The following is a 24,780-nucleotide window of genomic DNA, read 5'->3' on the forward strand; positions in this document are numbered from 1 at the left end:
AAACAAGATTAAAGACTCTTTTCTATTCACTTGCATTCCATGACCTTCAGTAATACTGATGGTTTCCTCATTGTGATTATGTAACATTACTTCTATTTATTGTTTATTTTATTTATGTTTATTTATTTTATTTCAATTTATGTTATTCATGTTAATTGTAAGTTTTTCTTTTATTCTATTATTGTAAAGCACTTTGGCCACAGCATTCCTATGTTGTTTTAAATGTGTTATATAAATAAATTTGACATTGACATTGACCACGCTGCATAAATGTGTGGATTCAGGCGGATCGGTCAGGCACCTCAATTGTTCCTCAGCTGGAGTTGCATGTCACACCTGCACCTAAATAAGCTGTTGTGATCGAAGGAGGCTGCACAGAATATAAAGGGAGATACAGAAAAAGACAGGACAGCAAAGAAAGAACAGAATCACAGCCATAAGAGCAGCATCGCAAGGAGAGGCAGGACGAGCCAGCTAGCCAGTGTGTGGTAAGCCAGAACAATCGTAAGCCCTACAATGGAGGGAAGATTCAGCACCCTGGGACAGATCATCCACACTAATTGTCTGGGTGAGTGGGTGCGATCGAGGCTGAGTCCTCTCCAGGGATCTAAGGCACTCTAGAGCAAGCAAGAAGAATGACAAGACAACAACCGACCCTGAGCGGTCTGGCTGACATCACTCGAAACAGCCAAGACTGGGAATCAGGTTGGTGAGGACCGCGGCTGCTGGAGTCTCCTCTGACTGAGCAAATAATGGCGGAAATTCAAAGACAAATTTGGAGACAAAGAGGGAGTGGTGCATTTTATTCTGGATTTTAAATTCATAGGCCATCACTGTTTTAAAGAATTATTTATTTATTTACTGATGAAGACAGCTTTTTAGACACTTTTTAATTGATTTTAATAAAAAAACACTATGTCACATTTTTGCACCTACTCCTTCCTTTGTGTGTCTCCTCATTTTCCTGGCCCATCTTGGTTACTGCACAGACAGTGGCGGGTTCAAGAGGCTCCTGGACATGACAGGAGTATGGAGCTAACCAAACCATCATGTTTGGTTGTAGTGGTAGGATGAGCAGAGGCAGTGAGGAACAAAGAACTGAGAAAGAATCAGCCAGTGGGTTAGGTGCCTTTCTGTTTTTAGAATCTGGTAGAGGAGATTTTAGAGTTGAGCTTTTTAGTGGACATTTATCTATCTATCTATCTATCTATCTATCTATCTATCTATCTATCTATCTATCTATCTATCTATCTATCTATCTATCTATCTATCTATCTATCTATCTATCTATCTATCTATCTATCTATCTATCTATCTATCTATCTATCTATCTATCTATCTATCTAATTTTACACAGGGGGATTGGGTTTTGTTTTATGGAAGGGTTGGTTTTAGTGCTTATATTGTTTTAGTGCAGTGTAGGGCCATGCCATGGACCTGAGCCACCAGTTGCATTGGGTTGAGAGAAGGTTGGAGGGTGTGTGATGAGAGGCTCCTGGATGTGACAGGAGCATGGAGTCAACCCATACCATCACACACCATATACCATCATCCCACAGTGGATAGAATTAAAAAAAAAAACCTCTAGAATGGTTAGCTTATTTTTGAAGCAGGTCAAGTGGATAGGTTCTGATTTGGACTACCATTTGCTCCTGACTTTTTATTTTGGTTTTCCCTTTTGTTTTTTTTTGATGGTTTCTAATGATAATTCTGTTTGTTTTTTGTTAACCTTAGCCTGTCCTTCACTATGTTTCTGTTTGGCCTATACCACATGGTCCTTCCTTTCTTCTTACAGTGATCCCTGTGGACTCAATCTCTGTATTATGAAAACCTAATCTGAGCAGAGGGCAATACAGATGCTCATGTGTTTCATGAACCCAGCATCTTGGGTTAAAATCCCATACCTAGATTTTGTCTGTTTGGAGTTTGCACATTTTCTCATTTCTACAAGGCATACTATCTACTACATGAAAAACCATTTTGCAGCTAGTAAGCCAGCCTGACATGCATGTCACAGCTACAGTAGCTGCAGGTGGCATGGACCATTTATATGGCTTTAACTGTTATTCTTGTATTGCCTATTGCATCCCATGTCTTTATTTTTAAATTTCTAAATTAATGGGGATTAATACTGTATATTCTACATTATAATTTAATTCTGAAGAAAACAGTTTTAAAGAAAATAAGGCACATGTGTTATTTTGCTGTGTTTAACCATCTTTGAGATATACTGTGTGGCCAAAGGTATGTAGACACTTCTCCAAATTATTGAGTTTGTGTGTTTTAGCCACACCCATTGGTGGTAGTTGCGTAAAATCAAGCACATAGCTTTCCAGTCTTCATTGACAAATATTGGCATTAGAATGGGTTGTAGTGAAGAGCTCAGCGACTAAGTGTTGAAGGATGCCATCTTTGCCACAAGTCAGTCCATGAAAAATCTGCTAGACTAGATTTTCCACAGTCAACTATAACTGCTGTTATTGTGTGATGGAAGCATCTAGGACCAACATCAGCCAAACCACCAAGTGCACAAATGTGCTTATACAGTAACGCCAAGTGGTAGACAAAGCAGACTCATAGAACAGGGCCACCGAGTGCTGTACTGCATAGCACATAAAAGTCACCTATATTCTATTGCATCACTCACTACAGAGTTCCAGACTGCTTCTGAAAGCAACATCAACACAAGAGCTGTGTGTCAGGAGCCTTGTGTAATATGTTTCCATAACTGAGCAGCTACACATAAGTTGAAAATCACTATGCACTGGTGTAACGCATATGAAACAACAATGAGAGAAGGGAATGTACTGTAAGTGAATATAACTAAGATGGGAATTGCAAAAATAATTGCTTTCTTTAATTTTGGTTGAATAATTTATTAGACTGTCTTTTCAGAATTGCAACAGGCTCACATTTTTGCAGTTTTGTAGAGAAGACTTAAGATATTTCAATTGTGAGACTTGCCCGAACACCACCAGTCGGAAACCATCTTTATAGAGTTAACACGTTTATTAATCATTAATAAACCACTACACACAATGCACTCAGCAATAATCACCCCAATAAATCTGTTTCTCAGTCCTTGGCTGTCTTTTCTCTCCTCATGGGAGCTTCGTCCTGCTCCCACTCCCGACTCTGGCTCTCCGACTGTAAGGAGGTGGCCCCTTTTATTCCCACCTGGATGTGCTCCAGGTGGCTGATGACGTCCATCCGCCAGCACTTCCTGGTGTGGTGGAAGTGCTGCTCTTTGCACCAGAAGCACTCCGGACGTCTCTGGCAGGTTCCTCCACCATCTTGCCGAGTGTGGCAGATATAACTATTTCTAAGTCCTACGAGGCGCCCCCTGGTGGTGGCCACGGGTCCCAACAGGCCAGAAGCTCTTTGTTCTTCTCCTGTTGTCCTCTCCTGCTCCAGGGCAGTTGCCCCCTCTTGGCCCGGGAGCTATTCTTGCGACTTTCCGGTCCTTTTAGGCATCCCTGCCGAGTCAGAAACCCAGTCATCTGTGACACAATATATACTTAAATGTGATGTTTCTACTGTTCTAATTATGAATTTGTATTAAATTATAACGAGTCTAAAATTTACAGTAATTTTTTTTTACAGTTAAGCTTTTATAAGAATGGAAGCATCTAGAAAAATAGAAAATGGTTTTGTTTGTGATTTATTTTTTTTTTGGTCCTCTCTAATCTATACCGGGTCATAATTAGCCATCTATTTCAACAAAACAGATCCTAGTCATAAAGGGCAAACTAGAGGGCCTATTAAGCTTATTATTTTGATTGTCCTGGATGTTTTCTTCCACAGCTGTCGTTCTTTAGGCAATAGGGCTTATGGCAATAAATCAATTGGGCAATCATAGATTCTGTGTGGTGTGAGAATTAGAGAATGTGTGTGTGTGGAAGCAGAATTTAAGACCTTATGTGCCAGTAAACAGCTTTTTTAAATGTTTCTCCAATCAATGATTTTACTGTGTGTTTAGATAATTTCTAAGTTGTATCTTTGAAACTGATGATTAGGAGGTTAAAATCTAAAAAAATGTTTTGTTTTTATGTTATATCCACCCCTACAATTAGGATTAAATTAAGAGAGCAGAAATACAGTTACATCAACGGCTGGCAAGAAGATACTCTTTTAACATGTGTTTAATTTCACAGAACATTAACTATAGAATGTTTTTCATATGCTTCAGAATCTAAACCTTGCCCTTCAAAATGACATATTTTTTTAGTTAAGCACTATAATGACTTGTAACTAAATATATAACTTTGAGGGCAAAATTTTTCCACTCAGTTAAATTTGTGTCAATTTGTCATGAGTGGTTATCCTTACTAAACTCACAAAAAAATCTTCACATGCCTTATTTTTCCACATGAGAAAAACTGAGACATACATATAAGTCTCTAAAATTGCTCATATGAGTTTATAAAAGTGTTTTGTTGACCTGACTTGATCATTCTGATTAGCCACAATATTCATAATTATATGTCCTGGAAGGGTGACGGGGGTCTGCTGGAGCCAATCCCAGCCAACACAGGGCACAAGGCAGGAATGTCCTGGAAGGCAATAACCTAAATGGACATGAGCTAGTTTCTTTTTTTCAGAGGCTTAACATATCAGATGCTTATAGATTCCCCTACTCTTTATCTATGGTGGTCATGCTAAATTCTAGAGTAATGTCTGATATGGTTCCATTGGCCTAGCAAAGATTCAGGAGATAGTGGGATGTGTCAGTTTTTGCTGTAAAGCATCGGAGATCACATTCAATTTCCGCAGATGATCAATGACATAGCTCTTTTGAAGTCTACCCCATATTATATTGTTGTTGTCCAGAGTAGCACTTTTTCATTAACTATATAAAATATACAATGGATTCAGTATTTTAAACCTATTAGTGATGAATGGACTTGTGTAAAGCCCAGGCATGCACAAAGAATTGGATTTGGAGGTCACTGTAATTCTTAGAGTAAACATTATATGTACTCATGTCTGAATTATCAACAATTCAGGCTATGGCATGAATGGTGCTGGTAATAATGTGGCATAGCCAGCCATTCTTGAAAGGAGGCCCGTTGGACATTGAATAATGTAATTATTAGGTTAGCTGTCTGTGATTGCTGCTAGCAAATGCATACATTTGGTGTAAACACAGCAAAATAGGTTTTTAGCCTTAGTGTTATATTTATTTTATCCTTCTCATATATTACAACTTGGTGAATCGCTTCATTCATGTGCCAAGTAACTTCACTATATCATTACCCGTAAATGTGCAAATGAGATACAGTAGATAATACTGCATCCATTGACCAATGAGGCGTTATAGTGAATCAAAGTTAGCTCTGTCAACTCCATCTTTGCACTGACACTTGGCATGCGACTTACTGAAGTTCCCCCTCTGATGAGCGGTCCAACCTGCTCTCTGTTAGCAGGCACAACCCTCCATTCACAGAACTGGGACACTTGGACTCACCTTCTTTCAGCTTTTGTCATTACCTGCAGAACCATCCCAAGTTCATAATGTCTCCCCCGCCCTTAGCTGCAGTGTGATCAACCCTGCTCTCTACAGGGAATCTGTTGTTTGCACAGAAGACCACCACACTCACAGCATTGCCCTTTTCCCTTTTGTGTCTCCCACAACTCATTTAATTTTTCCACTGAGTTAGCCTTAGTTTTGAATCATTTCTTAATATTTCCATGAAGTGTGTGTTGATGCAGTTCATTTTTGTCACATTATTATTTCTCATAGCACTATAAAACGGTAACAGGTTGCATGTTTGTCAAACATGCACTGTACTCTGTAAAGGTACCAATACTAGTACTACTACAATTTATTATTTCAAAAGAAGTGAAGGATAACATTTTAACAAATGTTCTGTTGAATGTCTGAATTAATATGTATCAGTTTCAGTAGAGCTGTAGTTGAATTCGTGTAGTAACAACATTTCTCAATTCTATGTTTAATTAGGCTTACTTTGTTCATTTGCACAGTCTTCCAAACCAAAGGTGAAATACTATTTAACTTTCTTTTCAAAAAATTAAGAATGGACAGACATATTTGGGAATATTCTCTTGTTTTAATTTTCCAGATAATCAAAATAAAGGCACATTGATTTGAAATGGCAAGCTTAATTTCAAACAGCCTTATTATTTATAATTGAGCCACCATTTTGGTAACTGGGTCAGTTAGAAAGAAATAATGTTAAATCATAAGAGATTTTACAGTTAAAATTTGTTTGGATATTAATGAACAGATTTGCAGTTTATTACATTGCAATTAAAAAGAAGGAGAAAGTGTTAAAGAAAAGATTTGGTTTTTTTTAGCTTTGATTAAAGCAAAAATCAACAGCAGCTTAAACAATTATGTACTTTTTGTTTGTGGACACAGAGAAACAAGGTATTCTGTGGTTCATAATCTGCAACCTGGGAGCATGAGAAAAGGGTTGTTGAACAAACTGGGTTCCTATATGTTTCTTTTAAACAGAAAATTGGGCACATTTGTGAACATCAAGCTGATGCTCTGTATAGTGTTGCTTACAATCCATTTGTTTAAAGTTGTTGTTTCTATTTTTCTTGCAATTTGTCAAGTCTATTTCCCCTACACCTTGTTCTTCATAATAGGTACTCTTTTTATTGATGGATCTATGGAAAGAGGCCAGACAAGGTTTATTGACCTTCTCTGGAAAGTACATAGACCAATAAGTTTGATTTCCAGCAAGAGGTTTAGCCCCCTTCTTGTGTTACCCTTGAATTAAAGTTCTTGTAAGATGGGACCAGTGGTCACATTTCTGAGCAAGATTTTATCTGATTAGGCCATATGTATTAAGTTTTTATAATTATTTCTAAAGTGGTGGTGTTGCATTTCCTTATACTGTCTGTCAGTGAGCATCTTATATTTATCATAACTTAAAACACTTGAAAATTATCGTAGTTACAAACACAAGACTGTTGGAATGTAGAAATAAAAGTTAAGTCTGTTTAATACTTTAATTTGTAAAGTCTGATTCATACCGTCTAGCTTGTTAAGATTAATTTCTAGCAAAGACTTTAAGGATAAATCTGTTTGAAGGAAGATTTTTTTTTTGTTAGAGTGATGTCCATAATGTCTTAAATAACTGCATAGTATAATGCATAAATATAGTGCTTAACGAAAATATTTCTAGATGTAGTCTGTTTTTGAGTGTTGTTTGTTAATGTTTGCCTCTTCATCCATTTTAACATTTTATAGTAAAACATTTTTGATATGTGATATTGTGCTTACATTTTCAACCAAAATTCAAGCATCTCAGTTGTAAATAAGGCGTCTTTGGATTTTTTTGGTATTTGATTAGACCAAAGTATTTAAGTGTGTGCTATTAGATTCACCTAAGTTAAATTCTATTTTTAAAAATTTTATTATTGTGGTGGGGATTTTGTCAATTTTGTTTTCCATGAATGTTTCTTTTTGTTTCAAAGCATTTGTCTGTTCCTGCATTTTTTGTGCCCAGCAAAAGACAAAGTACTGCTAGGCATTTGGCATTCTGTTTGGTAAGATTCTGCCCTTTGTGACTGTAGCTATAGTTAAATTAGGATTTAACACTGTTTGCTGTGTGTGTCTCTGCATCGTATTCGTTTATGTTCTTGATCTACATTTGATGTGATTTTGGTTTCTATGTTCTAGTTTAAAAGCATCAGTTGTTCTACATTGCCGTATTAAAACAAATGTACTTATAATGCCAGTATTGCATAATAAAATAAAGGTTAGAATAGATGGGAAAATGTTAATTTAATATTATTTTTAACTATGTACTGTATGTAAATTATGTTAAGAGAAATTTCACAATAATAGATAGATAGATAGATAGATACTTTATTAATCTCAAGGGGAAATTCGTAAACTCTAACAGAAGCTTATGATGATAAAAAAAAAAATTAAAGAGTGATAAAAATACAGGTATAACAGACACTAACTTTGTATAATGTTAATGTTTAAACCCGGGTGGAATTGAATTGTCGCATAGTGTAGGGAAGGAACGATCTCCTCAGTCTGTCAGTGGAGCAGGACAGTGACAGCAGTCTGTCGCTGAAGCTGCTCCTCTGTCTGGAGATGATACTGTTTAGTGGATGCAGTGGATTCTCCATGATTGACAGGAGCCTGCTCAGCGCCCGTCGCTCTGCCACGTATGTCAAACTATCCAGCTCTGTGCCTACAATAGAGTCTGCCTTCCTCACCAGTTTGTTCAGGCGTGAGGCATCCCTCTTCTTTATGCTGCCTCCCCAGCACACCACCGCGTACAAGAGGGCACTCGCCACAACCGTCTGATAGAACATCTGCAGCATCTTTTTCCTCTCTTGCACAGAGCATCAGTATTGGCAGTCCAATCCAATTTATCATCCAGCTACATTCCCAGGTATGTATAGGTCTGCACCCTCTGCACACAGTCACCTCTGATGATCACGAGGTCCGTGAAGGGCCTGGGCCTCCTAAAATCCACCACCAGCTCTTTGGTTTTGCTGGTGTTCAGTTGTAGGTGGTTTGAGTCGCACCATTTAACAAAGTCCTTGATTAGGTTCCTATACTCTTCCTCCTGCCCACTCCTGATGCAGCCCACGATAGCAGTGTCGTCAGCGAACTTTTGCATGTGGCAGGACTCCGAGTTGTATTGGAAGTCCTACGTATATAGGCCGAACAGGACTGGAGAAAGTACAGTCCCCTGCGGTGCTCCTGTGTTGCTGACCACAATGTCAGACCAGTAGTTCCCAAGGCGCACATACTGAGGTCTGTCTGTAAGATAGTCCACGATCCATGCCACCAAGTATGAATCTACTCCCATCTCTGTCAGCTTGTCCCTAAGGAGCAGAGGTTGGATGGTGTTGAATGCGCTAGAGAAGTCCAGAAACATAATTCTTACTGCACCACTGCCTCTGTCCAAGTGGGAGAGGGATCAGTGTAGCATATAGATGGTTGCATCCTCCGCTCCCACCTTCTCCTGGTATGCAAACTGCAGAGGGTCGAGGGCGTGGCGAACCTGTGGTCTCAGGTGGTGAAACAGCATCCACTCCATGGTCTTCATCACATGTGACATCAGAGCGACAATCTAATAATAGACTTCTTTAGGTAACATCTGTGATTTATAACCACATCTATATCTACTGATGATAAACTCCTTAGAAATTTTATCTATCATTAGAAAATGTTAATCTTGCTGTATGATATAATTTATCTCATGCAAATTACATTTTTGTATTCAGTGACTTATCAGGTACTCATTTGTTCGTCCATTAGCAGAGCTGCTTAGCTAAATACACATCTGATCAATTTTTATGCAAAACACACCTGATGACAATCATAACAACAATTTATTTCTTGTATGGTCCAAAATTGCACAAGGAATGCCTCAATGGGCTTTAACAGACACAATTGTTGTGACATATTAAAAATGCCCATTGTACTACTGTACTGCTCTGTCTGTTTTTTATTACAATTAAATTGTAAAAGCACTCAAAAGTTGAAAACACATTTTGAGGACTAGTAGAGTTTAAGATAACATTATTCTTCATTATGATGTACGTATAATGATGTATTAGTGATGTACTGAGGACAAGTATCTTGAACTTGTTGGAGTAATGCTGTATGAGAAGAACATGTGTTAAAACTGTTAAACTTGAACTGTTCAACCTCAGAGGAACTATACCACCCTAACAAACATAAACTAGGCCAGTTTATTCTGGAAGAGAACCATATCTTTATATATGGAGGTTGTGATTCTTATCACAAATCATGTTAGGCTCAACTGCAAACCACACCTTTGGTTAGCAGAGATTATAAGTCTGAAAAGGATACCATTATACACAGATAGCAGAGGTGGAACTGGACTATTCCAAACTTGACTATACTCCATTCTCAACTTGGTATTGACATGCAGTCTTTTAGAATAAAGAATAAGAGAGTAGAAAAGAAGCACCAGTAGATGAGGCCTGCATCCATTTCAAAACTAGGAAATGAATGTGTGGCAGCTATTTTCAATTCTAATCAATTCAGCTTATTTTTGCATAGCGCATTTCACTGAGTGCAAATACAAATTATTAATTACATAATGCATACACATAAATACACAGATTTGTTTCAGCATACACTGAGGCAGAGCAGGTCCAAACTGTTTAACATAAATAGAATCTAGCAATATCTGTCTGTTAACGTAACTGTTAAACAATGGCCAGTTGACAGTGGGCGAGAGAAAAACAAAAACTCCAGTCAACACAGTCTCTGGAGGAAATAAAGCTGGGGGTTGATGGTCAGTTATAACAGAGACAAAGTCAGACACAGTCACAGTCCTGGAGACCTCAGCCATTTGGCTGTCCACCCCCTTCCGGGTATTCTACAGTAAAGTCTGTGCTGGGCCATCTAATATGACAAGAGGTTATTTTCTTTGAGTAAATCCAAGGCTCCCAATACCAAAGATATTTTTTCATGAACAGGGAAACAGGTTGGACGTAGAGCATTGGGACCAAGTGACACAGCAGGACACAAAGAAAAGAAACAGAGTTGAGGAAGGCTTATAACAGTTTGTAATTAGTGTATGAGCTATTTTTACATGAATGACTAAGAAACAGAGATGTAATATGCTCAGGTTATCAGGTTATGGTTAGACTAATGTAGTAGGTCCTCAGCCTGCATTTAAAATCAGAGACGGAAGTGGCATCTCTTATATAAGCAGGCATTTTGTTCCACAGCTTTGGGACCCTGTAGCTAAAGTAAAAGCTGCCTAAAGAACAGTTTGAACAGTCCATGAATTCATTTCTTCATTCATCCACACGTAGAAACCATGTTAGTTTTCTAATATTTTTAAGCTGGAAAAAAACAGGTTTTAGTTAGTGTACATTCTAAAACACACACACACACATCAGTTGTGTACTGATTCAGTAATACTAATGTTTAGAACAACTGAGTTAAAAAGTGGCAGAATACTGTTGCGGTCTGCAGCATTTCCCCCTTAGCTTGATTGTAAAACCGGAATCTGATTTGAAAGAATATTAGTAAGAATATCACTGGTGTTCTTTTTCCATTTTCTTTACTGTAAAGAATTTTAATATTCGACATACAATATATTTTCAAAATAAGCTACCTATATGTGTAGAGAGAACAAACTGCATTTTTTTTTTAAAGATTACTAGGGGCTTCGCTCGCTAACCATCCCCCACACCCAAACCGCCTGCGCTAGCCAGCCCCTTTCCATCTCTGCCACTCACTATGTGGATTTCACTTTCACCAAACAACAAATCTTTTAATTCTCACAGATATGCCTCTTTATTGGGAAGAAACACTACTTTTCCCTGATGGCAACACAAATTAGACGATCTACAAGTCTCTGCCTTAAAGCTTAAATCCGAACAACATATTCAATCTCTTTTCGCTGTTCTGTTATTTCACCGAGTAATACTTTATTTTCCGTTTATTTGTTCTAATGTGATCTTTACTATAATTTTTTTGAGACTTTCGAATTTTAGTACTTTCATTATCTCTTACCAGCTCTGCATGTGTATCGCGCCAATGTTTTTGAATTCTTTACGACATTCTACTGTGTTATCTACTTTTTGTCTTTCATTTCCAGCCCTGGGTTTAGTTAAATCTTTTGGCACAAAGTCTCATCTCACGGGACGTGAAAGTATTTCTCTGAAAAAGTCACGTTTCGTCCCAGAATTTTTTTATTATAATAGAAGTGTTCATAAAAATAAACATTGTGTGCACTTTAATGTTAACACTACATTTATAAGCAACACCCTGAAGCAGTTGGTTGCTACATTTAGGTAATGTACTAATAAAACTGATCATAAAGAGGAACAAAGTGTCATTTTATTAATAATAATGGCAACATTTTATTTTACAGTATGAGTCATCTGGACTGGGCCTTATCAGCAGCAGACTGAGAACAACCCTGAACAGAATACAGGAGAGTCTGATCGATGTGGTAAGAATCAAAATAACTTTGAGGCCAACTTTTTATTTATGTTCATTTTTTTCTTTAATTAGCGATTTTGAGATGAAAACAGATCACAAGTAAACAGTTTTATTTATTGGTGAAAATTCTGAAGTTCCGTATTTACTATACCATAAATAAGCAATTTGGACAGGTGTAATTTTTCACTTTATATATTTCCTGTAACTTTTTATGACTTTCACAGGTTCTTCTAGTATACGTATGATATACTGTACATGTGATGTGATGCATTCAGCTGCACTATTTCTTATGTATTGTTAAAAGGCTATTAACTACCTTTCAGGTGAGCTGTACAGAGTGAACAAGCTGTAATCTGTCTCGTTTCTAACATAACTATTTCAAGTTCATCATTTATCAATATAAGAATACAATACATCTATAACAGAATTAATTTTAAACAAAGAAATGTTTTAATTCTGTTTGAGGTTGCACAGTAGATTACTACGGACTTAGCATATCATGAATTCCATTTATATTCCCCATACATGTAGATTTTCTAGGGCCATTCATTATTTATTGTAAATAATCGTTTTGCACTATTATAGGTCATGTTTTATAAGTCAAATACACACTAATCTGAGTTAACTTGATTTATTAAAATCTGACTTAACATCAGTTAATTTGGGATGTTGACTGGTTTATCTAGGGTGACAGGTTTGGCAAAACCCTTGAACTGCTTATTTTACCATGCTTTGAAGCTCTTCTGTTTTATTCATAGGACTTTGACATTGCATGGACAGTACACCATATGTTTACATACCAAACAAGAATACCTCTCACCAAAGTAACACTGAATTACATTGGTTTGCCTAAATTATAAATAAAGACATACAAAACATTTATCAAGTTATATGCAAAATCTCACATCAAACAGTAACTTAATGTTCCTAACAGTCAGAGCCTGAAAATTGAGGGTTACGTTGCTGCCACAAACTAAAATCTTTACATTCATTAACCTGAAAAGAGAAAGCTTACCATGTACTGTAGGCAGTATTGTAAACATTTATTTTTACATTTGTAATTTCACCGGTCTGCAGCATGAAAGTGACCATATCTGTACAATATGTTTTTAATACATTTGTAGTTGAATTTGAAGTCTGAATCTGTCCATTTATTATCTAAATCTACTTGCACCTATTTAATTTTAGTAGAATGAACTAAGGTCTGGAACCTGACAAAACTTGAACAATTGCATGTTCACCTCAGTACTGTTGCTATAAATAATATGACCCATTAAACAATTGGTGAATTAATAGTGTCACAAAACCTAACAAATAATATTAAAAATAAAAATAATTAAGAAAAACAAAAATGAAGAAACACATAATCACAGAAATGAACAAGTTAACTTCATACATAAAGTGACAGGGCTGAAATTCAAACCTAGTTTTCTAGATCAGTGAAACCACTGCACCACAGTGCGTTTTAATTATTGAATATGATTTAATAATAGCCTTTCAGCTCCTTAATTTCTTTCTCAAATGTGTATTAATACATTTAACAACTGTTCTTAATAACCTCTATATTTATATATACTGACAATGTATTATAATAGGATACTCAAAATAAAGATAATTACATGTTAAGGAAAGGGAGGAAAACTGTTTTGCAGAGAATACATTCCTTAATGCACAGGTTATAACCATCTTAATCCTAATCTAGAAAGGCCCCTTATTGTTTTTGATCTTTGTACCTACAGTATGCAGAGAGTTCTTTAGCTTCATTTGTAGTCTCTGTAGTATAGAATTCTTATATATTTAAGATGACAATTTCTGTTTTGGAACTGATACTTTAATTTTATAACATATGTGTAGTAATCGATGTTTGGATAACACAAGTGTTAGTCTCAGACTAACCATTTCACATAGTGGCCATTATTCAATTCAGTTTTTCCCCCCCAAGTATCAGGCCTTTTGTTCTGCCACCAGAAGGAGGTAGACAGAGAAGGGAGACAGTTAAGAAGTCAGATCAGCAGATACTGTCATGCTGATGCTGCGGTTTGGAGCAACTTCCAGGACACACACACAACCTTGTAACCCCCAGGATGTGTGTAGCAACCAAGTCACAAAATGGCATTGTAGTAAAATAAAAATACAACAACTGATAACATTAACTTTAAAAAAAAAAAAAAGCACTATGTTTGTTTTAAATATACCAGAAGACTCTAAATGTTTTTGTATGTATAAAAATGTATATTTTAAGAAAAAATAGTAAATCAATCTGAATTTATAACACATCTTAACAAAGGATACATTTTAATAGCTGACTTTGTGACCAGGGAAAACAGACCAGAGTATGCTGAAGAAATGCTGGGGTACCAGCTGGGATCAACCCCTTTAATAAACAGAGCAATAAAAATATTACACAAACAAAAAACTTAAGTGGCTTTGTAAGAGTTATCAGCAGTGGCGGCTGGTGAAAATGTTTTGAGGTGGGGCTGTGGTACAGCAAACAATTTCTCAAACAATTCTTCACAAATCAAAGCAATATGATTTATTGCAATGCAGACAAAGTTAAAGAACATTATTAAATCATGTCTGATCAATTATTTCAGTATATATATATATATATATATATATATATTACTCTTCCCAAAATGGCTTGTTTGACGGAATTATCCATGTGTGTCCTGGTGTTCTCATGTTTTCTTACTTTCTCGGACAGGTGCTTCATATCTCTCACTCCGTAACTGTCCAAGCAGGATCTGTCCCAGTTGCTTTAAACAACAAGCACGGAAACAAAATAAGGCATTAGCAGAAACGCATCCACATAGCCAGGCCTTTTGGTGTACCAACTGGAAGAGTAGCCGGCGTGTACTTCTTCCCTTTTTCGCTATCTGCTGTCTGATTAAGAGGTTAGGCTGATCTGGACCCAGCTCCTTTACCTTCAGTTTTTCTGCCAAAGTTCTCTTCTCAAACGGATATTGGAGTAGAGATTGAACAGAGTTGGGTTCGTGTCCGGAATTAACAACACCTGAGTCCACCATTGTCACGTAATGTTAATTGAAAATTGCGCCACTACAGACCATCCTTGATTTTAGCTGCTTGGGGCGACAGAAAAATCGCCCATTTCAGTTAAGATTTGAGGACGCTGATTGGCTAAATTTTATGTCACATCTTGAATATATTTATATCTTGAATCAGCATTTGACTAAATTCTACAAAGACCCGCCTCCTTTGGGCGATATCTCGATCGCCTCAGCTGAAATTGAGACGCGTGCTGACAGGCAGAGAAGTTATATGGTGATGGTGAAAACATTTATTTTTTACAGAAGATTTTCTAATATATCACATCATATAATTATACATTTAAATAATTTATATAATTATTATTTTGTGTGTGTGGTTCAGGGAGGGCGGCGCCCTAGCGCCCTCTATTGGCCAGCCGCCACTGGTTATCAGAGACCTGTCCTCCTCGGTTGTTGGGTCAAGATCTGATAGCACCTTCCACAAGCAGCCTTCTCGGGCATTTTCAGGGAAGCCAGGTGTCCTCCTTGGGCAGCTTTTTGATGCTATGGAGAAAAGAGAAGATACTGTTAATTCCAGAGTCCCCTCTTGTCTGGGGCTGGTACTGTTTTACCTCCTGGACACAGCCTACAAGTTAGTCCCCTGGCGGACATGAATGACATTCATTTTCAGGTGGGAGGATTTGCTTATATGCATATGTTAATTTGTAACTAAACCGTAAATAAAAAGAAAAAAAAAAGTTAAACATTTTCTCTTAGAAGAATTTAAAGACACTTACTAAGCACTTGAAAGTTGCACTACACCCTAGCATCATTTTCAGTAAGTCTTTTTGCATTCTCTCTGACAGAGTGGAAAATAGAAGCAGAATGAACTCCTGAACCATGCTATTATGTCACTAAGAATATTTATTGTATTCTTTTTCTACAGCTGACTGACCAGCACAGTCCTCTCAGAAAAGCTGTAACCCCTTATTGTGATTAGAACACATCAGACAGGATAAACTGGAAACTTGCAAATAATCCTTTTTTTGGTTGTGAGCAGCAGAGTCAAATCTCAAAGCAAAAGCAGAAATCCATTCCTTGCTTGTTCTTTTTTGTCTGACTTGATGTTAAGCCTGTAGTCTCCCACAAAGACTTTCTTTTGATTAGTTAAGAGTTCAGAAACTTTCCTGTGTTCACATCCTTCTAATAAAGTGCTGTTGTGTCATTATATGCTAAATGTGTTGCCCTGCAAAGCACCGCATCCCTGGCTACAAAATGGCAGTACAGTACACACTGAAAGACAAATAAAGGTGAATTAAAAACAAGATCTAAAAGTTAAGAACAGTAAAATAAAAGGAAATATCAAAGATCAAATAATAATGCATTCCAGGCAATTTGTCACTATAATATCAATATAAAAATTAACCAAAAGTGAACACAAGAACCAATAAGTAATGCATTCCTGACAGATTAAGTCTCAGTGACTGCATTCATCTAACATTATAGTGTGCCATCCATTTGTGCATTCAAGTAAAAATATAAAGCATAATTGAATTTTAAAATAAAATTATGAGATATACCGTAGCTTTTTATGCTCCATTATAACGTTTTTGTGGTTAACCCATTTAAATATTAAAGGTCAACCTAGATTGGAGTAATGATGGCTTGGACAGATATTTGATTATAATTGGCAGTAGTACTAGGGTGTTGTACTGTTTTAGCCATTATGGATGTAATGAGAAGTCAAGCAAAATTACATCTTTTATTGGCTAACTAAAAAGATTACAGTATGCAAGGGCCTGCATATTGTAATCTTTTTAGTTAGCCAATAAAAGGTGTCATTATGCTTGACTTCTCATTACATTATAACTGGCACTGAAACTTAAAGAGTAGAATACTGGTTCATAAGGCTAATTATTTTTTGGTCTCTGAGGTAATTTCTTTCTCAAGATGGTGCTAATGTATAGTAACTGTAGAACTGAGTGAAAATAGACTATTTCTGTACATTATGCCCACCTTACTGGAATTAAAAGGAATTTATGGTTAGGTTCTTTGTTTAGTACCCAATATATTTAGTTGCAAACTTTTATGACAGAAGATTTTTAACTGTATATTAAACTTGGATATAAATTGCTCATCTTCAGCAACACCATATTATGTAAAACGGCCTTGATATTTTAACATTTTTTACAAAAGTTATAAACTGTTGAACTCATGCAGGATTCTCTACTCTTATTCAGGACAATATTCTTTTTTTTTCTATTCAGTGCATCAGGGTTAGTATCAAATTGATTACTTATTTATTGATAATAATTTTCTACTCTATTTTAAGCCTTGCAATTATGATATCATTGTTTTATCTGACCATACCTAGATTATCTTGGAATCAGCAATACCTCTTCATTAACGGCAGACATTAAGGGAATCTCCCAGAAAAAGATGCTGTTGAGCAAAAATAAGATAAATTGCTATGGTTACTATTTTACATATTAAAATTTTTTGGGAAACTTTGCACATCATAATTACATACTTCATCTCACACTAGCTGGAAGAATTAACACTGTTAAGATGAATATTCTTCCTAAACTCCTTTTTTTATTTCAAAACATACCAATATACATTAATAAATCGTTCTTTAAGCAATTAGATTCAACAATAACCTCCTTTATTTGGAATTCTAAACATCCACGCATCAAAAGAGCGACCCTACAAAGACAAAAGGCAGAAGGCGGCATGGCTCTACCTAACTTCCAGTTTTATTACTGGGCGGCAAATATACAGTCGATAAGAACCTGGACACAAATAGAAGAACATACACAGGCATGGACCGCAATAGAAGTAAAATCCTGCAGTACTTCTTTGTATTCCCTGCTCTGCGCTCCAATAAACACACGTTATCGGCAATACACTAATAACCCAATTGTGCTCCACTCACTTAGAATCTGGAACCAATGTAGAAAGCATTTTAAGACGGAGAAGCTTCTTTCTGTGGCACCCTGCAAGAGAACCAACCTCTTTCAACCTTCACAAACATATGCAGTTTTAATATCTGGAAAAAATTTGGAATTAACTTGCTTAGAGATCTTTATATAGACAACGTCTTTGCATCCTATGAACAATTACATTCCAAATTTAACATTCCAGCTACAAATTTCTTTCACTATCTTCAAATCAGGAACTTTGTTAAACAGAACCTTCTAGATTTTCCTCATCTTGCACCCTCATCCACGCTGGAAAAAGTATTGCTCAATTTCAAGGAGTTAGACTCCATCTCTACAATATATAAAATCCTTTTACAATCCCTTCCTTTCAAAGATCCAAGAGGACACTGGGAAAATGACCTCTCAATTAATATATCAGAAAAGGAGTGGAAAGTAGCAATGCAGAGAATTCACTCAAGATCCATATGCGCAAAGCATACAATTATACAACTCAAAATTATATATCGAGCACATCTGTCTCGACTAAAACTCTCCAAAATGTTTCAACCTGCGAACATAGCAACCAAGCCCTAGCCTCACTGGGTCACATGTTCTGGGCCTGCACCAAATTAACATTATTCTGGACAAAAATTTTTAATTACCTCTCAGACAGCTTTGGACTCACAATCCCTCCTAACCCATTAACAGCTGTGTTTGGGGTTCTTCCAGAGGGTCTTAAAGTGGAGAAAGACAAACAAATTGTGATTGCATTCACTACACTCTTGGCACGCAGACTTATTCTGATAAACTGGAAGAACCCAAACTCTCCTCTTTTAAGACAGTGGGAAACTGATGTGTTATATTATTTAAAATTGGAAAAATCAAATACTCAGTTAGAGGATCTGTGCAGACTTTTTCAAAACATGGCAGGATCTAATCAGTAATATTTTAAAATGAGTTTATAAAGCACAGAGAATTTATTAATTTAGGTATTTTTACAAGCCTTAAATTTTACACCGTTTGGCTTGCTCTCTCTCTCAAGGGTGGGGATCGATCTGTTCTTAGCATAATTCTTTTTTTTTGTAAAAACTTGATTGCTATGTATTGATTGTAATAAAATTAATAAATAAAAAAAAAAAATAATTACATATGTTCAATGCAGTTTCTTATGCAGTAAAATATTTAGATTTTTGGGTATGTGAAATTTTATTTTTGCCTGTTGCTGGTCTGTTTCTGGGTTACATGGGCAAGCCCTTCAACTTTTCAATGTATTTAAGGTGTGCATATGTGCAAGCTGAACTTTTCAGTTCCACCTTGTGACTAAAAACCTTACAGTCCTTTTAAATGACTCATCAGGTGATTTGTTTTGTTTTTTTTTGCGTTAAAAGTATAAACGGTGTGAATTGTGGCTTTATGTAAGACTTCCCCTTTCTGCATGTAGATGGATAGATTACTCCTTTCAAACATATATAGGAATGAATGAATGATTTATTATGTCTTCTTTCCAGCATACAATAAGATTGAAACTGAAATAAATAAAGTAAGCATCTAAGTTGTTTGTGCTATAACCCACCACATGATGAACCACCCAGATTGTGGGACCAGAGTGCAGCTGTGTAACAAGTGACACCTCAGCACCACACTGGAACAGTGTGACTTTTTTTTTTAGTGACTAGAGTGAAAATAATGCCACGAAACCTCAAATTTTCCCTGCAAGTTGTAGGACCTGCTTGCAGGGCTAGATACTGTTTAACGTCATGCCATTTGGATGGAGAAATTGTAGGTTAAAGGGCCCTTGCTTGACAGTTCAATGGAGTAGAGTAATTTCTGGCATTTATGGGATTCAAACTGACAACCTCTCGATTGCCGCTGCAGATCCCTAGCCTCTGAGCCACCACTCCGACCCTTATTTACAGAAATACAGACGTAAATACTTATAGAAGAAACAAAAATACTTGTAGATTTATAGACGTAAATACTTACAGAAATTAGATAAATATTACTTTGGCATTACTCTCAGTTTCTACTGTGAAGAGGATACTTTGTCTATTCTGGAGTAGTCCACAGTCAGTATTTCAAGGCCCTATTTTGTCCATTGAAGAATGGCTTTCTAACTGCCACTCACCCTGTCATACCTGCAGCATAAATTATCCTCTTCACAGTTGAAACTGAGACTTGCCTTTTTCTACCACTGTTAAGCTGTGCCTAATACTGTTGTGCTGTGAGGAACCAATCACACAAGCTGGTGACCCTCAGAAAATTGTCTTCTGATTGGGTTTTTACTTTTAGGTCTGCCAGATCTCTTTCTATCGGAGTTTCTTCCAGTTTCCAGTTGCCTTTGGATTGTTTAGAACCCTTTAATCACTGACACTTCGATTTTTTTTTGCAGTTTCTCTAAATGAAAGTTCTACACTTCTAAGGGTAATGATGCTCTGTCTCATTTCATTTCTTAAAAGCTGACACAAATGCTGGTGAATCTGCCTTCTTTGTGTCTCACTGTCATTTGATTTTCTTTTCATTCAGTTTTATTGAGTGTTCCTGCTCACGCTGAATTAGTCTGCACCTTATGGTCTATGATGTCAAAGATGCACTGACAAAAAAAATAAAAATAAAAAAAACAGAGACATAGGTATATATGATATTTGGAATTATTCATTTTATAAACTGTATAGTACATTTCGGAACACATTGTGGCACAGATGCAACATTATTCATATTATTCATATTCATTCGCATAACATGTATCTTGTAATCAGTGACCGCGTGTCTTTTTTTTTCCTGATCTTGCCAGTGTCCACTTTTGGGTGCACAGTGCTGTTGCTTTTGTACTCCAGGACATGCAGAGGAAAGAATAGTACAGAGAGGAAAGTTCAGCGCTATATGCAATCATCAGATTCAAATGTTAACAGTTCACACACGCACAAGGCCCGTCCTTCCTACATTTGCAACATCGACACATTTACAGGACAAAAGACACTCACGGAGAGGTGCGAACGGATTTAAGGTGGGCCGGATCTACAAGTTTTTTCGTAGGCTCTTGTAATTTTAGTGTTAAGATGGAGGGCTTTTAAGTAATCCACAGAAGTTGTAATACTGTTGCAAATTGTTTGCTTCAATTTACAAGGCTTAATTTACATAAATTGCTACTGAACATCTGTAGTTTGTAACCTATTAGCTGTTCCCAGAACAAGGCCCATTTGTAATATTTTGATATTTACTTTTTTCAGTTAGGTTACTAACCTAAAATTTAAATTTAAACCTCTGACAGTTTACTGCTTACCTTTTCACCATTTTAGGTCATTCATAGCATTTTAGCTGATTAAAGTTTAAGAAAAACTAAAAAAAATGAAGTGTTCTAAAACTTTTGACCGTATATACATTTTTGTTATATATATAAAAACACATGTGCCACAATTGGTGGCACCCCTGTTTTTAATACTTTGTACAACCTCCCTTTGCCAATATAACAGCATGGAGTCTTCTCTTGTAACCTTTTACCTTGGAGAGCATACTTGGACCTTGGAGAACCTTGGAGAATACAGAGCATGGCATCTGAGACCATTCTTCTTTACATAATCTCTCCAGATCATCCAGGGTCCATAGAAATATAAATAAGAGTCATGAAAACTCTTGATTGGCAAGGATCTTTTTTAATTCACTTAGCATAGGTTGTATACCTGAAGCCCTTGTTTAATCTCAAAATTAGAACTTTTACACAGCATAGTCAGCAAATATGTAAGATTCTATTGGAAGTGAAAATAGAGTTCTCCTAGTAATGCTTAGGCCAAGATGTCCTCCAATTTAACTTCCATCATGGTTTTCTTTCAGAGTTTATACCCTCAGCACTACAAAACAATAAGGGCTAGAACCTGGCTAATTCAATTTGCTTAAAAATATCAAATATGCATACTTACCATTTTCAGATTGTACTTTCAGCCAGAAGGCTGTTATGTTGAGTACCAACATACCGGGGCAGTCAACAACTGTGTACTGCTTTCAGAATACCTGTTTTCCTGTAAAAGAATAGAGTGAATTTATTTAATGATTTGATTTAAGTGGATAGTTCAGTAAATAGATCTGTATGCCCATTAGATTTAATTCAGAATGTGGAATTACTTCATCATTCTGTTATGGCAAAAAATTAACATCTGATGAATATTAAATACTTGACAGATTTTAGTAAACTACACGTGTGATATGTTAAAGGCAGTTTGGAATGTTATTGATACAGGTAGCAATGGTGCCAGCATCTTCAGTAGAATTAGGGCCACCAGTAAATTGTCATAATTGATATTGTCCACATTAACATGAGCACAAAAATTTATTCATGCTTTGTGCTTTCTTAGTGTTGTGAGTTTCTGCTTTATATTGTATGTTAAGTCTACATTTAATAACAAAAAAGTATGTACTGCTCAGCAGCCTGTAGAAAAATGGCTGTGATCACCAGTCCTTGCTTATGGAGAAAATGGGTTTGCATGTGTTTTAATCTAACACACCCTGACCAGCTGATTGTTCCCTGTCCATCCTAGTTGTGAATGTCATCAAATAAACGGCTAATTGCAGACATTTTAAAAGGGTGTATTTCATAGAATTTGCTCAGTGTTGTGCACAGCATCAATGGAAATGACTGCCTAAATCAAGATTTTTTTGTTTAAAACACTTGGTTGTTGTTTGCCTCCTTCAACTCGAGCAGAAGTGCTGATATGACAAACACTACTTTCTCTGAACATGTGGCAGTCTTGTACAGTTAACTGACCCAGTGGCGACACGTGATTGGCTTTGCTTGTCTTTGTTGCAATACCCTCTGCATCACTTTGGAAGTTGACTAAAAAAACAGATGCTCTTCTCCTGGATCCCAGTGCATGTTGCAGTGGTTTGCATGAGTATAAATGTCTGGTTCCTTTGGTTTTTCTACTTAAGTGAACTTCAAGAACTATCACTTACAAGTCTGTACCCAATTCAGAAACTTGTACCGACAGTAAACTCAGTACTGAAGTGCTGTACATTTAAATTTTTAGACATTTATTTTATGCTCGCTATGCTTGCTAGGAGAAGCACCAGCCCATGCTCAGGATTAAGCTGTCTTAGAGAATGGTATGGCATGTCTTATAAGATGTTAAATATGTTATATATGTTTGTTTGCTTTACTGAGTCTATGCACACATACTCTTGAGACTAAAACAGAAGTCACTTATGCACAGTAAGATATCACAAAATTATCTGTTATTTTTTAAATTAAAAAAACAGATTATAGCCTGGATTTAATATTCTTGCAAAGCCCCTTCCTTTTGGATAAATGGTGGGGGCAAATTATGTAAAAGGGAAGGGAAAAATGATTTTAGCCATTTGAAATTTCTACATACTTCTGCTTCTGCAATTATCATTTTAAAATATTTGTACATTTTTTCTGAACAAATCCTGGAGCTAGTGTTTGCTGTGCTTTTCTATTTTCATCATGTGTCACATGAACGCAGCATTTTTGGTATATCCTTGTTATTTTAAAATTCACTCTATATATGGCTCCAAATTACACACACATATGCTGTACATATTTATTTTTTCATCTTATAAGACATGCCATATCATTCTCTTAAGACCGCTTAATCCTGAGCAGGGGCTGGTGCTTCTCCCAGCAAGCATAGCGAGCATAAAATAAATGACTAAAAATTTAAATGTACAGTCCTTTAGTACTGAGTTTGCTGTCAGTGCAAATGATAAATAAAGAACCCAGTATATGCAGGCTTTAAAAGAAGAACATCCAAATAATAAAAAAATACTTTATGACGACACTTTCTGAAACCTACCTTAGTAATGTAACCCCGCCATTACAGTTTCCACCCCTCACTTGCTATATATTCCCTTTGAATCCTGTATGTCTAATCATTTTCCTCTGATGATGACACCTGGTTGATTGTGGAAACCTAAGGAATAAAAAAAAAAAAAAACTATTTTAAGATATGTGGCTCATTTTCTCCCTTTGTGGACCTCTAGCTAAAAATATATACACCAATCATCCACAACATTAAAACCACTGACAGATGAAGTGAATAACATTGATCATATCATTACAATGGCGTTTCTGAAGCTGTGGGATATATTAGGCAGCAAGTGAACAGTCAGTTTTTGAAGGTAATGTGTTCAAAACAGGAAAAATGGCAAGCATAAAGATATGAGCAACTTTTACAAGGGTCAAATTTTGATAACTCGATGACTGGGTCCTAGCATCTGCAAAACGGCCGGTTTTATGGGGTGTTTGTGGTATGCAGTGGTTAGTATCTACAAAAAGTGGTCCAAGGAAAAGACAAGTGATGAAGTGGCGGCAGGGTCATGGGTCAGCCAGGTTCATGAGTGTCATTTACCTGGGGGAGAGATGGCAGTAGGATGCACCATGGGAAGAATGCAAGCAGACGGAGACACTGTGCTCTGTGCAATGTTCTGTTGGCAAACCTTGGGCCCTGACATGTATTTAGATGTTACTTTGACAAGTACAACCTACCTAAAGATTGTTACAAATAATGTGCACCCCTTCATTGCAATGGTATTCCCTGATGACAGAGACCTCTTGAAGCAGGATAAAACGTCTTGCCACATTGCAAAAATTGTTCAGGATTGGTTTAGGGAATATGACAAAGAGTTCAAGGTGTTAACTTGGCCTCCAATTTTCCCAGGTCTCTCTGTGGGGTATGCTGAAAAAACAAGTCCAATCCATTGAGGCCCTACATCCTAACTTATAGAGCTTGAAGGATCTGCTGCCAACGTCTTTCTGCCAGATATTACAGGATAACATGAGAGGTCTTGTAGAGTCCATGCCTTGGCAGGTCAGAGCTGTTTTGGTGGCACAGGGGGACCTACACAATATTAGTTAGGTGCTGCTGTATAATACTCTGCTTTAAATGTGCCAGTGTTCTGGATGACTGAAGAAATTAGTTTAGCTTTGTAT

General features: G+C 36.6%; 1 protein-coding gene across 4 annotated transcripts in view; it reads left to right on the top strand.

Annotated features, from left to right (window-relative positions):
* vps50 (VPS50 EARP/GARPII complex subunit) overlaps positions 1–24,780 on the top strand; it is a 391,193-nt gene that overhangs the window by 268,576 nt on the left and 97,837 nt on the right. For all 4 annotated transcript variants that reach the window (XM_039737505.1, XM_039737508.1, XM_039737506.1 and 1 more), the window contains one exon: positions 11,862–11,942. In XM_039737505.1, the coding sequence (XP_039593439.1) occupies positions 11,862–11,942 (81 nt within the window). The remainder of the gene's footprint in view (positions 1–11,861; positions 11,943–24,780) is intronic.

This window comes from Polypterus senegalus, chromosome 15 (assembly GCF_016835505.1).
Source record: "Polypterus senegalus isolate Bchr_013 chromosome 15, ASM1683550v1, whole genome shotgun sequence".
NCBI lineage: Eukaryota > Metazoa > Chordata > Cladistia > Polypteriformes > Polypteridae > Polypterus > Polypterus senegalus.